A 14,057-nucleotide genomic window follows, 5' to 3' on the forward strand; every position below is an offset into this window, starting at 1 on the left:
TGAAAACAACAGTTCAAGGAGATAAGCTCTCTCAGGCAAGGAAGGACAAAAAAGGGGATAATAAATAACAAAAGAACAAGAAAAAATTCTGATCTGTTTATTTATTGCATTGCATACTCATGTTACCTTCCTGCTATGTATACAGTATTGAATGGTTTAAGAAGGGGAATGTAGAATTGCCTTCAGCTTTTCAAGCTAAGATAAGCAGGGCTGTTGTTTTCTAGAGGCAGCTGTGTGAGGGAAGGTGATACCATGCTGGGCTGTCAGCGTTTTCTCCTCTGCTGCTGAAGCTCTTGCACTGCATTCCTTGACCCATTTCAGTCAGGATCCTCCAAGTTAGCACAGACCTGCTGTCTGCAAGCATTAATTTCTCCAGGGAGGGATGAAGGATCCAGGATTTAGTCCGAGGCTTTTCAACACAAACACTTTGGTAGGTACAGTCTGGCCCCACTAAATCAGCATGTGCTTGGGAAACTGTATTTCCTTGGCTTGCCCTAATGATCTGTCTTACCTTATCTCACTAACATGGGGGCAAAGAACTGATACCAGTACCCACTGCTATAGTATACACTTAGTATGAACACTTAGTATGAATAACAAATGCTGAAGATGTTATGTGATTAGCACTGTTTCTGGAGGAGGAGAAAAAATTAAACAAAGGAGTTGACTACTTAGGAAGAGGGAAAAAAAAATCAAAGATTCTCTTGCTTCTTTTTTTTCTTTTTATAATCTGAAATTTTTCCGTATAACAATAGTAAAATACCAAAGGTGAGATTTGCAAATGAAGTACACTATCAAATATTAATAAAATAGTTTAACTTCACTAAGTGCAGATAGAATGGAGGACAAAAGACTTAGCACAGAATTGGAGATATATGGAAATATTAAGAAGCTTCTATGCATAGAGAGCCTAAATTGCTCAAAGGACAGGATTTTACTAAGCCCAGCCAGAAAAATGATTTGATGATATGTTTGAAACCTAATGGAAGGTGAAAAAGTAATTTCTTGGGTAGAGAACAAATATAAGCTTGTTATTCTTGACACCTAATTGGACATTTGTTTCACTTCTGTATGCTGTCTGGAACAACATGTTAGAATTTTTAAATGGAATCACTGGAGACAAAAGTGACATGTACCCTTGGAAAGGTCGAGTCCTGCTTTCATTGTTATTTTGTTTTGTTATTTTAAGTACCTAGAGTAGATGTCATCTCATGGAATGATGGATTCTCTATGCTTTTCCAGACACTGGCCATGTGAAACCCTCTAAACCATCATGGAAAGCACCTCACTAGATTCAGCCCAGCCTAGGAAACTGGAAATTATTTTAGGTGTGTCCTAGTAAAAAGCTTTCGAGGAACATATTTTAGAGAGGTGTCAGCTGCTTGGTCTTGCCAGGGTTTTTCACATCTTCTCTGCAATAGTACATAAATCCCTTTCTATAATGGGACTTAAATTGCTTTGTTCTTTCTTCAAAGGTAAGATGACAACAGCAAATTCAAAGAATGGTAACATGGCCTTTGAGAAGGAAAGAAATCAGGTGATTAACTTGGAATGAACCATAAGGAAATTTAAGATATAGAACAAAAGACAAGGTTCAGTCCTAGTTTTGGGTTGGAATGGGTAGGAGTACACACAAATGATCCTGTATTTCATCCACTGAGAACATTTAGAGAGTCACGTCCCAGAATTGTATTGAAAAGCTGTCAAGAAGAGTGACTGATTTAATGAACTGTGTTAACACATTTGCAGGAAGCACCAGATTATAATTTGCTCTGCCTTAGTGACATTTTAAGCAACTGAAAAATTGCTTTTACTGGGAGTATTAAAGTACAACTTTATCAGCTTTTGTGATAAGAATCTATTTTGAGCAAAATTTACTAAGTTCCTAACTCCTCAGCTGTACTTCAGACACTATTTTTAAAAAATATGTTCAACCAATAAGGAAACGTTCTCTCTCCAAGTTTTGCCTTAATGTTTTAACTTAGATATGCCCTTGCCATTTCTAAAGACCTTTTTCTTCCTAATATTTGCTTAACTGAGAAGGACAAAAGACTTGATTTATCACCTGGTGCTGTAACTCACCTGAAGCTCAAGGCTCATGAACGCATTTTGGATGGTTAAACAGGGATTTTTATTTTATGATTTTATTGCATTTGTTGTGATTGGACACAATAAAGCAACTAACAAAGTGTAGGAAAACACTTGGCTGAACAGGAAAATGCTTCCAACTTGGTAATGGTCAAGGAACTGCCCAACAAGATTTCATCCTTACCATTGCTTATTTTATTATCTTAGTCAAATCAAGATGTGGGGGTGGCAGGGAAGGGCAGCAACTCAACTACCGAACCCGCATTTCTAACCACAGGAGGCTCTGCCTGTGCTCAGTCTGTGTCAGGCACAGCTCAGCCCAACCTCTCAGACCCTGCTCATATGTATATATGGGCCAATGCAGAGTCATGCATGTTGGAAAGCCCGTCTTTCAACAGGAAGAAGATTGAGAAAACAGGAGATGCTGACAGAATGGAGGATTTCATTAAAACCAAGACATTCTGGGAGTCAAGTATGGAGGCCTCAGCTGCTACGGATTTGTGTTTCACTAGTCTGTAGGACTGTCAGCTGTAGGTTTTTGGGTTTTTTCCCCCAATAACTGGATACATAGTAGGTTTGTCTTCAAAGCAGGTTTTTAAGTGAGTGTAATGTGCGACCATCCTGCAGCCTTTCTTATTATTGAATCACGTAAACAGTTCTTCCCTGTCCAGTGCATACTTAAATAAAACTTGCTCTGTTGCAAGATCTCCCCTCATTTAATTCTCATGGTTATTGATACATCTGGGATTGATGTTTTTCATTTCCTCTCCTTCTCTGGTTCATCTGGCTTTTGTGCCACGTTGAAAATGTGAAGGACACTCAGGAGCAGGCATCTCTTGTTTTTAGCCCTTACTGTCTGGGATGTTTCTATACCAAGGGGTGTGATCTTCTGCTGGCATCCCATGGGCAACTCACAATTCAAACAGTTTTCACCCCACTTGGAGGCAAGAATAAGAATTATTAAGACTTAAGACTTAAAGAATTGAGAAAGTTAGTGAGTCCTAGAAATTGGCTTGTATCTAAGAATCCAGGGAACCTACAAGAAAAGCAGGTAATTCAAGCTATGGGAGTTTGTGGGTTTTAGCTTTACTGAAGGAATTATACTGAAGGAATTTACTGAGTTAAATCAGGTTATAAAACTATTAATAAAAGAGAAAATATAGGTGATGGTTTCACATCAACTTAATATGAAGACGAATCTGCAATCTTGGATACACAGAGAAGCGCTTCAGTGCTGGCCGTGTTGTTGGAGATAGATCTTTAAAAAGCGGCCAGTATCAACTCTCCAAGCAGCAGCCGGGGTCCTGCCCGCCCGAGTCCTCCTGCACGGATGTGCCACAGGGCTGTGCCAGAGCCGGCAAACGGAGAGGCTCGTACCCCGCTCCAGCCGGGGCAGCTCAGCCTGCGGTCGCCTCTGCGCCAGCCGCGGTCACCCGCCCACAGCTTCCCGGGTGAGACCTGTGTGCATCCATACACACATACATACACACACATATACATGCATATACGTGTGTGCGGGGGGTTCCCAGAGCGTCCCTCGCTTGGGGCGGCCGCGAAGGAGAAGCCGCAGGAGGAAGCGGCTTCCCGGACTGCGGGGAAGGGGCGCACCCCCACCTGCAGCTCAGAGGGCAGGAGGGAGAGGGAGGCGGAGCGGTTCCCATCCCGTCGCCTGTCGCCTTCGGGAAGCAGCCGCGGGTGGGAGCGAGCGATGGGCGCGGGTGGGAGGGAGCGGCCGCCACCCCCGCCCGCCCCTCTGCCCGCGGGCTGGGGGCGATAGCGCCGTGCCCGGCCCGCGGCCACCCGGGATGCGACGTGGGCGAGCCCGGCTGCCCCGGGGGAAGTTGAAGGCCGGGCCCCCACGGGCCGCTCGGCCGGCTGCGAGGGGGCGGGCGGCGCCGGGAGCCCGAGGAGGAGCCCGAGCATCCCGGCGCCGGGGACAGCCGGAGAACGGGCGGCGAGGCTTCATGGGCTGCTCACGCCAACATGGTGCTCGCCCTCAACGGCAGCCACCTCTACGGTAACCTCCGGCCGCTGGTCCTGGAGGACCCGCGGGCGCTGGGCGGCGGCAGGATGATCGCGGGCTCCTGGCCCCCGCGCAGCCTGGCGAAGCTCGGCCCGTCGCCCCCCCCGTCGGCGCTGCCCACGGCGAGCCCCCTCCCCGCCAACGACTCCCAGTGCGGGGAGCAGATCCTCAGCTACGGCAGCGCGGAGAAAGTTCTCATCGGGGCCGTGCTCTGCCTTATCACCCTGCTGACCATCGCCGGCAACTGCCTGGTGGTGATCTCCGTCTGCTTCGTGAAGAAGCTGCGGCAGCCCTCCAACTATCTCATCGTGTCGCTGGCCCTGGCCGATCTCTCGGTGGCCCTGGCCGTCATGCCCTTCGTCAGCGTCACCGACCTGATCGGCGGCGAGTGGATCTTCGGGCGCCTCTTCTGCAACGTCTTCATCGCCATGGATGTCATGTGCTGCACGGCCTCCATCATGACCCTCTGTGTGATAAGTATCGACAGGTGAGAGAGCCCGGCGCCCCGAGGCTTGCCCTGGCCTCCCGCCGCTCCGGGGGACCGGCCCCGCGCCGCTGCCCGCAGCCCCGGGCACCCGCGGTGAGCGGTCCCGCCAGCGGTCTCCTGCCTCCTCCTCCGGGTCCCTTGGGAATGAGCCGTGCTCAGAGCAGGGAGCGAGGCGAGTGCCAGCCCGCAGCCTCTCTGTTCGAAGGAGCCCGCCGGAGAAGGGTGAGCTGCCGCCCGTATGCCAGCCCGGGTGTCCGGTTATCCCTCTGGGTAACTTCCTTGCTGTCACTCGGGAGCCGAGGTGTCAAAGCAAAACCGGACCTACCGTGGCTCTGTGCGAGTAATAGGGCATTTCCAGCTGCTTTAAAATTTGGAACATATGTCTTTAAACTGCTTTCTTCCACAGGTAGATTTGAGCTGATTCTTTCAAAGCTGGTGTAAGTGCAACCTCACTTGCGACAGTGCAACCGCACTGAGTTCAGTGGAGTTTTACCAGTCCAGAGAAGGTGCAGTAATTATAGCTTACTAAAGTTTTATCTTTTTTCTAGGACAATCCCAGAACAGCTCACTTTCATTTTTGACAAATAATGTTTTGCCAGAAGTAAAAATTACTTCCAAACGTTTGCTTTTTAAAAATTTTCACCTGCTGTCTTAAAAACCAAGTTATGCTCATTGACATTTAGCTTCTTCCAAAAGATACAGTTACTGGGGCTACCAAGGAGGTGTGTACACACTGCAGAAGAATATCTTAGGTGTTCAGTTCTGATGTAAAAACCATACGAAAGAGCCCTCATGTGCCTGTGTCAGTCCTCTGGAAGCAGAGGAAGGCTGACATTCATTTATTCCATGCAGGTTCTATTCTGAAGTAAGTTGCAGCCTGTAGCTTCCCTTTTCCCCAGCCTAAATTCTATGCCAAGAATGTTAACAGCTAAAAGGTAAATTTTCATTACAACTCCACACAATTGGCTGAAATTGAAAAACTTCGTAACTAGATTTTAGAAATAGTTTACCAATTCCAATATCCAACAGCAACCTTGACTGTTTACTTCAGAAAGTTTTAAGAAAAGGTCTGCATTAGGTTTCTGCAAAGAAATAGTCTTTCAAAAGAGATTCCTACAGTAAATGGAGTTTTTTTTTGTAACAAGGAGCATCACAGTTTCTATTAATTTCAGAATTTCAATTTCTGTGCAAGCATCCTCTGTTCCAGTACTTTTTTTTTTTATGACTTCTATATTGGCCAGCAGTTATCTAAATGCTGCAGAGCATCTTGTAGCAATGAAATCCACATACAGACTTTGACAGTATCAAACTGTTAGTGTTTTTTTTAACTGACATTTGCTTAATTTTAAGTTATCTAAGTTATTTTTAAACTTAATTCCTGTATTGCAAGAGAATATGAATAGGTTTATCTACCTTCCCAGTGTTATTCCCTGCTTTTCTATACTATTTGTAAGATAGGTGATTTCATTTTTACACTCTCTCCCCATAAAGTATTCTATTCTTTGATTGTTCTTATGTCCATCTCCGAGCTCTCCATCTCCATATCTACAAACCTTTTGAAAACAAATTACCATAATATAGCTTTCTTAAGGATGTGTGATGATTCACACTGTAGCACTGGGCTTTTCTCTATTTCTTAGTTTAACATTTGAGGTCACTGCTGTGTGCTGAACAGGGGCTTTGACTGAGCTGGTCACACTGATGACTGCATCTCTTGTCTTCTCTCAGTTCTCCCTCCACACCCCTCTCCCCCTAAAATACTAGCAAGAGATATATCTCTGTATTGAGAAATAATATAATCTCTTGTAAATGACTGATTTTCACCAGCTAGTGCTGATTTAAACTAGAATTATTCTCTTGTCTTTGTGTTCTCACTTCTTTCACTGAGTGATTATTGAACACCTTCTTTTCATAATTTGTTATACTGTTGTATAGTACCTACTTGAAATTAAAATTCTGTGACTTGTGATGCTTAACCTTTGTCATCCAAATCCATTATATAGTTGAGATAGTAGGTATCATAAATAAAAGGAGACAAGCCAGCAATTCATTAACAAAATGTCTCGACTACTCAGCAATAAAGAATTAAAAAATCTCCATGATTTTTATTCCTCTTTAAAAATGATTAATCTTACACTGCTGCAACACTGCTAAGCCAGGCCAAAGATTAGTTTGGATATTAAGAAATCTTTGAATAGTGTGTATATACAAAATATGCAAAGCAGGGGAGGCATTATGGCAATCAAATGTGAATGATGAAATGTTGCTAGTATAGCATTGATGGTAGTGGTGCTGTCGTATCAGCAGTTGTTCTTACATGTATGTAGATCGAAAATCCTGGAATGATCACTGAGGAAAATTTATCTCTGAAAACGCATACCTCCACTTAAAGTTTTGTTTGTGGTACAGGAGCTGCAAATCACAATGTATACAGTGCATTAGAGAGTCAGACTGTTTTCACAAGGTTCATTTTTTCAAGGCTTTGGTGAAAACACTTCCATGTTTTCTGTTATGTAGATTATCAATAATACCTCCCTTACTAGTCTTACTATCTCAGGGCAACTAATACAAATACAGGACAAGGAAATTTGCATCAGAAATTCCAGAAGCAGAGAAAGTGAATGAAATTTACTGTCCTTCAAGCTGGCCACTCTCCTCAGAGGCTGTACTTAAATCAGAGGTGTACTTAAATCTTGAAGATCCTGAGGTTACATGGGAGACATTTGTTTAGGAAGAAGGGTTAAGACATGACAAAGAAACATTTTTGAAATGTAATTAGGAATTGCACCGTGACCTGGCTCTTTAGGGCACTTTAGGAAACCTTTGTTGTGATCCAGTAAGATCTCTGTTGAAGTAAAAGATGAGGCTATTGCAGGCAGTGCAGAGAGAACAAATAAACTGACTGTTTTAAAACTTGTTAAATCTCTAGTTTTTTCCTGAGCAGGTTTGAGAATCAGGTAAATAGCTGAAAGAATTTTGCTACTGAATTAATCTTAAAGAACGAAATTTGTTACAAACTCTTAGGCAGGGTTTTTAAAGAGAAATAATACCTTTTATTAAACAAACAATTGAGTTAGTAAAGCAGAGGCTTTGAGGAGCTGCCAAGAAGGATAAAATCAGTAAATTGAAAAGGCTTTTTGATTTGTTTCCCTTGCACAAATCTGTGCTACTCAGCTCATGCCACTGAGAGCCCTGAAATGCCAGCAGCTGGCAAGCCTATTGCTCACAGAGAGATTTTGCTGCGCAGCCCTTACTGGTGGATGTGTTTTTTAGCTGAATATATCAGCTAAAAAAAAAGAAGCATATTAGCATGGGGTATACAAATGGGCTGGTTTCATTCTGTTGGAAAACCTTGTAATTTTTTTTGTAGTTTGACACACCAAGCACTTCTTGTGCTTTTTAAGTTGCTTCTATTCTAAGTTGTGTAAATGATAAAGGTTCAAAGTAGATATTAGTGTGCTATTATGGGGGTATCTAACTTTGCACAGGGTGCACAAGGAAGCAGCTAGGTTGGAAAGGTTGTTTGATTATCCACAAAGACCTTAATTTGTGGAGATCATGTCCTTGAAGCTACCAAGATTTGGACTACTGTTTTTCTTCTGATCATTTCTTCAGTTTTGTTTCACGACATAAAAATCTTCAGAGAGCTTTATCAGGTGACCTGAAATGAACACATTTTTTAGGCATCTCTATCTTATTTAAGCCCTCACTTTGGAAGAAGGCTATCTGCTTACAGGCAGTTCTGTCAGAACTAAAACAGATATGATGGAGAGGCAAGAGTATTTCTGCCTTTTCAAATTTTCTAAGGATTAAACAGGCAAGACAACTTGTTACTCAATCAATGATTACCTTTGCTATTCTCTCCATCTGTGGTATGGATATTAGCTCTGTAGAAACGTAGGAGCTACAGAGATTTTTGCAGGATAATTGAACAGTGGTCTTCTTTAAGAATTTTCTCTTAGTGTGTTTGGATTTTTTTTTCTTTTGCTCTTAAGGCTCCACTTTTCTGTTTCTGAATTAAATAGTTTATTTCACATCACAATTCCTTTGCATTCTTTACATTTAAGAGTGAGAAAATATTAGGGGTGAATTATGAGGGATGGGTACAAACCACATCTTAGTAGGGAATGAACAAATAAAGGGAATTAACTATATTTCAACTGGTGGTGTTTTCATGCTGATTCATCATGCTGTTCTTACCCAAGAAATGCTGTTTTGGAAAGTATCCACAGGATAACTGCATAAGTAGCAATTTTTATTTCAATTTAAAAATAGTTTTTGGCTTAGAAAGTGATAAAGAAGCGTATCTACTCTGATACAGTTGAAGAATTATAACACTTTCTCCACGCCCACACAAGTAATGAAACACTTTTTTGGAAACTTTTCCAGTCTGTATCTTGGCCAACAATTCACGAGTATTCCAGGGTTCCATTAAATTGATGAGGATTTAGAATTTCTTTGCAAATAAATGGACCTTCTTTTTGATCCTGAGATTTTTGTATACAAGGATCAGCTCTCTCTCACTGCCTGTGTTGCCATGCTCCAAGTATGAGCACTTATGCTTCTCTTTAGAATTTGTCAGTCCAAAAAGTTCACTGGCTTCTTGAGTCCTCATTCTATGTCTAGGAATTGCACAGACCTCAAATTTCCTCAGAGGAAGAATTTGGAACAAAATTTAAATAAAGATTTAAGCATTTTCAACTGAATTCAGATGTCTAAATTCTACCAACACCCCAAGCTGATAATCTGAAAACTGTCAGCAATTTACTAAACCTAACAGTATCTAGTACTCCTGTGTAGCTTCCTATGTGATATGAAGACTTTTTCGGCCTCAGTGCCATGGGTAGAAGGGGCAGCAGTCTGTTCTGCCAACCCTGCTCAGATCATTCACAAAATCCATGTAGAATATGTATGCAGAAATAGGTATGAAAAAAATCCTCTATGTAATATATTTTGGATCTAGAATAAACATACGCAGCCAGTAGTGCCATTCATGAGATTTTGTTCAATATATATATATTTTTACACAGAAATAACTGAGAAATGAGGCAAAACCTAAAAGGAACTATAGGAGAAATGTGTGATAAGTTATTGCAGTTAAGGTCTATATTGCAGAAGAAAGTTTTGAGAACAGTATGGCAGCTAATTGCTTACAACAGCCACCCTAGCAAGAGCCATTTTTTTCGTTGTTTAGCCTGATAAACAACAGTACTCTTTCTGAGCCTGTAAATAACTTGTCTAGCTTATGAAAGACACAAACAGCATTGATAAACTAAACTAAAGTGGAAAAGAACAGATCTGGTCTTACTCCTTTCCATGTAGTTTTTCTAATGTAGTCTATTTAAAGAATGTTCCTTCAGCTGATGTAGTTTCTTTATTGCAGAGAATTTATTGCTGAACACTTATGCAATCTCCATTTCATTATCTCTGTTGAAAAAAAGGTACAAAATAAATTTTTGGTCTGAATTTCAGAGATGAAGAAGTTCAATTGGAAGTTGGATGCATTAAGTAGTATAAGTCAGTGCAATGTTATTTGTCAGTGAGAACCCACTCCAAACCAGTAAATTAATCTGGGGGGTTTTGTTTCATTAATGTGATCCCATTTCTTTAGGTACCTTTGTATCCCTGGGTATCTTTTCCTGTGTCACATAGGCGGCCTGAAAGAGGTGCAGTTACTTACAGAGTAACCAGCTCTTAGCCACAAGTATTGTTTTATAATGTCTTTGCAGAGACACTATGCTTCATGAACACACTGCCAGATGCACAATAAGTAGGTGGGAATTAACAAATATAAGATATTTTATAAAACAGATGGACTATTTTGTGAAAACTTTACACAGGAAAAAAGTTTAAACATCAAGATGAGTGGAAGTTTTGTCCTTTTCCAGAGGAAAGAGACATAAGACCTGAAGTTGGCTGGGTGTGTCTTGTGTCTGCACAGTAGAGACTGACAAAGTTTGGCAAGCTAAAAGATGTTACAGAAAAGAAATCTATAGATTGGTTATTCTCTTGCTGTTTTTTACTGGTTGCATTTAAGCAGTGTTACTGGAAGGGAGTCAAAAAAGTGTGGAGATACAAGATAACCTAGAGGTGGCAGTGCAAAGGGGATTGCAATTGGTAATTTTTCAAGGTGCATGAATGGGGAGTTGTAGTTCAGTGAGTAGCAGGAGATTTGAGATTAAACCACATTTACCTGAATGCCTTTTCTTGAAACTGGATGTTGTATTTCCCCCCCACATTTGAAACTATCTTCTGTTTGCTCCTACCAGGGTTTAACACTGGATGAGTTTTCAGAAGTGATTTTGGGGTCTCTAATTCTTGGGGGTTCATCCAGACATTTCAAAGGAGCCTGATAAGTCAGAGGTAAGGGAACATTAATTTGCATTTTTGCCAAGCAGGGCACTCTGGAGACATTTAAAAAGTGATTTCTTTCCTCTCAAGGGAACAAAAATAGTTTCTGTAAGTAAGGTTGGATTTGCTTCAAGATTCACAGCAAAAATGCAATTTTAGAAACACTTCTCTTAGTTTTTGCAGGGAACATTTGATAATATATATTAATATAAATCACAAAAATGCAAATGCATATCATACTGGCATAAGGTATAGTGTAACCTGATTCCACAGGTATCAAAATATATTTTCCTACTGTTTTTCTCGAACTGGGTGAGTATCATAGAATGAAACATCAAAGCTTTGGTAGTTTTGTACAGTGAAACAAGATTACTGTATCAGTAGTAGCATGGTCATACAAGAGTTTAGAAGAGCAGAAATTAATCAGGGAATGTTTTCACCTTCCTGAATTAATCTTTTCTGAAATTTTTTTCTAAAACTCCCTGAAAATTATATGAAGTATCTTATCCCTTTTAAAGAAACACAATATTACTTTTGATATTGTTGTTGAGTTTGAAATATTTCATTGGAAATATTTGTGGCAACGTTTAAAACTCCCTTCATCTGCAGTTGATAAGTACATATGGCACTGTCTGTCAGCTACAAACACCTCTTTCATTTTTTTTTTCTCTCGATATGTAACACACAGATCTGGTCCTTCCTCTGTGGACCAGAAAGTCTGAAGAAAGCTGGTCACTGTAGGTCTTGTATGAAAATAAAGAGCTTGAGAAATACTTGAGTCTGCTGAGGTGCAGCTGTCAGAAGAAAGGCTGGGGAGCAAAATCACAGGTTCTGGTATCTGCATGCCCAAAGCACAAGTACCATGAAAGAGTGCTCACTGCAGTTTTGTTCTAATGGTCACTACTGTCTGTAAGCTGAGGATAATTTCTTTCACCTGGAAAGTTTACAAGATTTAGTTTTTCTTGTTGTACTGCATAGTCAACCATTTCTAAAGGATTGAATAGCATAATTCTTCCTATATATACTGAAAAGAGGCAAAAAAAACCAGCTGAAATTTTTTGAAAAATCTCTTACTGCAAATTTTCATTTTCAAAAGATCCCAGGATTGACTATGTCATAGTTAAAGTTTGTTTTCATTCTGTTTGAACTCACATAGCAAAATTAGAGAGTGAGCAGCATTGATTTTCTCTTTGTACCTTGCTGTTTATTCAAGACTTTGTATAGAGTTCTAGATTATCTGATACATCTGTGTGGTTCTGTACGTATTAGCATGTATGCAAATCTGCTAGTGATTCACTTCTAATAATAAACATGGCTTTTGGTAATGCACAGACAAGAACGAATTCTCCAGTAGTGCTGAACAGAGATGTGCATGGGAATCAAATCAGTACTGAGCATATTCTTTCTGTCTAATGTGGCCTTTGCTATCAAATGGGAGCTAGCGCAAGACACCACAGAAGGGGTTTTATTTAATCACTGAGAGCTATTTCACTGCTAATTGTCACAATTGTTTAAAAAACAGTCCGAAACACAAAGCCAAGAGGGATATTTCAAAAATATGTTTTTGAGGTTAAGGGAAACCGGAGTGAAATCTATTCTTAGAGTTACATTGTGTCTTGAAGAGTAAATTGGCAGCAGAGGTTTTTCCTGGGATATATCAAGGAAAAGGGTGGGATTTTGGTACAGTTAAACACCTAAACCCAAGTTTTTTAGCTTGTAGAAGTTTCAAGTACAACCAGAAGGAAAGTTTGTAATCCAACAAAAATCTACCCTTGTTTACAGTTATTTCTCTTAAGGAGATTGTGGGAAGTGGAAGCAGATCCATGTGAAAGGGGGTCAAAATGAATTTTTCATGCTGGAAATTATTTGTCCTGCATGGTGTGGCAGGCTGTGGGGCAAGCAACAGCTTGCCACATGTTAATAGGGGTGGAAAAACTGGTCAGGGACCAAGGGAGCATGGACCAAGCTTGTTCTATCTCAGAAATTCACCAAGTTGGGTAAAATCAGAACTGGCAGCAAAAAATAGAACACTATTTTTAGTGGCAGACTTATGGAAAAACTTCTTACTTTTTATTTTTTGGCTGAAAACTCTCCAGGTTTTTTTTGAAAAGATTGTAATTGGAGATCCAGGCAAACACATCAAGAGGTCTCTTCCCAATAACCTGGTGTGGAGCTGTGCCACCTTCACTGCCACTGAATAATACTGATGCCCTTGGGGGCATTTAAATCATAATTTCTTGTCAACCGTACAAGTATCTGTAATCAGAAATGTGGCCTATTGCTGCTGCAAGTGAAATTGGGCCACCAAGAAAGAGCTTTAAGTACCTTATTTATAAACTGCTTTTCATGAGATGTGGTGGAGACTGGAGACAATGTATTTCAACATATGGTTTGCAGATCTCTAAAGAGGGGTACAAAAGGTAACTGCAAAAATTCCAAGTCTGTGGCAGTAGCACCTGTTCAACAGAGGACTGTTCCCATGTGAGAAAATACAGGAGTTTTTTAATCAGAGTAAAGAATAGCACCCCAGAACATTTACTCTGATAACAGGTGTTTGTTCAGAAGTTGTCAATCAGTATGAACATGAGAAGGTAAAATGGAAGGCATTAGTACAGATAACAGAATATATGCTATTATATAAACCTACTGTAGAATTTACAACGTAGCTGTCATCATGAATATAAGCCATGAAAACGTGTTGTGATTGTCATGAAATATTTCACATATACAGTACCATTTGCCAGAATAATTTTCTGTAAGCAGTTCTCCATGTGGGTTGTTAAATTTTCTTTATTTGCTGTAGAAATTGACATTTAGCAAATAGCTGAAATATTAAATCCCTGAACAAAGGGTTTGTTGTCTGGCCACAAATTACTTGGAAATATTTATACCCATGACCCAAAAGAACTACTGACAAGATGCAAAGCTTTTCTTTAATAGTCTAATAAGATGTTTTGATGCTAAAAGTGGTACAGCTTTGGCTCAAAAGACTTAACTTTTGAATTATGTACTGCAGTTTCCTTTTCCTTGCCCTAAATATCTGTGTTTGAAGACCCACCCACTTCTTATCACAAGCAGTTTTTGCAACAATACTGATTGTTGTGTCTC

At 40.6% G+C, this 14,057-nt stretch overlaps 1 protein-coding gene across 1 annotated transcript in view; it reads left to right on the forward strand.

Moving 5' to 3' along the window:
• The first annotated feature begins 3,872 nt into the window (after nucleotides 1-3,872).
• HTR7 (5-hydroxytryptamine receptor 7) overlaps nucleotides 3,873-14,057 on the forward strand; it is a 30,897-nt gene continuing 20,712 nt past the window's right edge. Inside the window, exon 1 of the mRNA XM_066191225.1 lies at nucleotides 3,873-4,598. Within this exon, the coding sequence (XP_066047322.1) occupies nucleotides 4,072-4,598 (527 nt within the window). The 5' untranslated portion in view covers nucleotides 3,873-4,071. The remainder of the gene's footprint in view (nucleotides 4,599-14,057) is intronic.

The sequence above is a fragment of the Chamaea fasciata genome, unplaced genomic scaffold (assembly GCF_029207755.1).
Source record: "Chamaea fasciata isolate MVZ Bird 193981 ecotype frontalis unplaced genomic scaffold, bChaFas1.0.hap1 SCAF_9, whole genome shotgun sequence".
NCBI classification, from domain to species: Eukaryota; Metazoa; Chordata; class Aves; order Passeriformes; family Sylviidae; genus Chamaea; species Chamaea fasciata.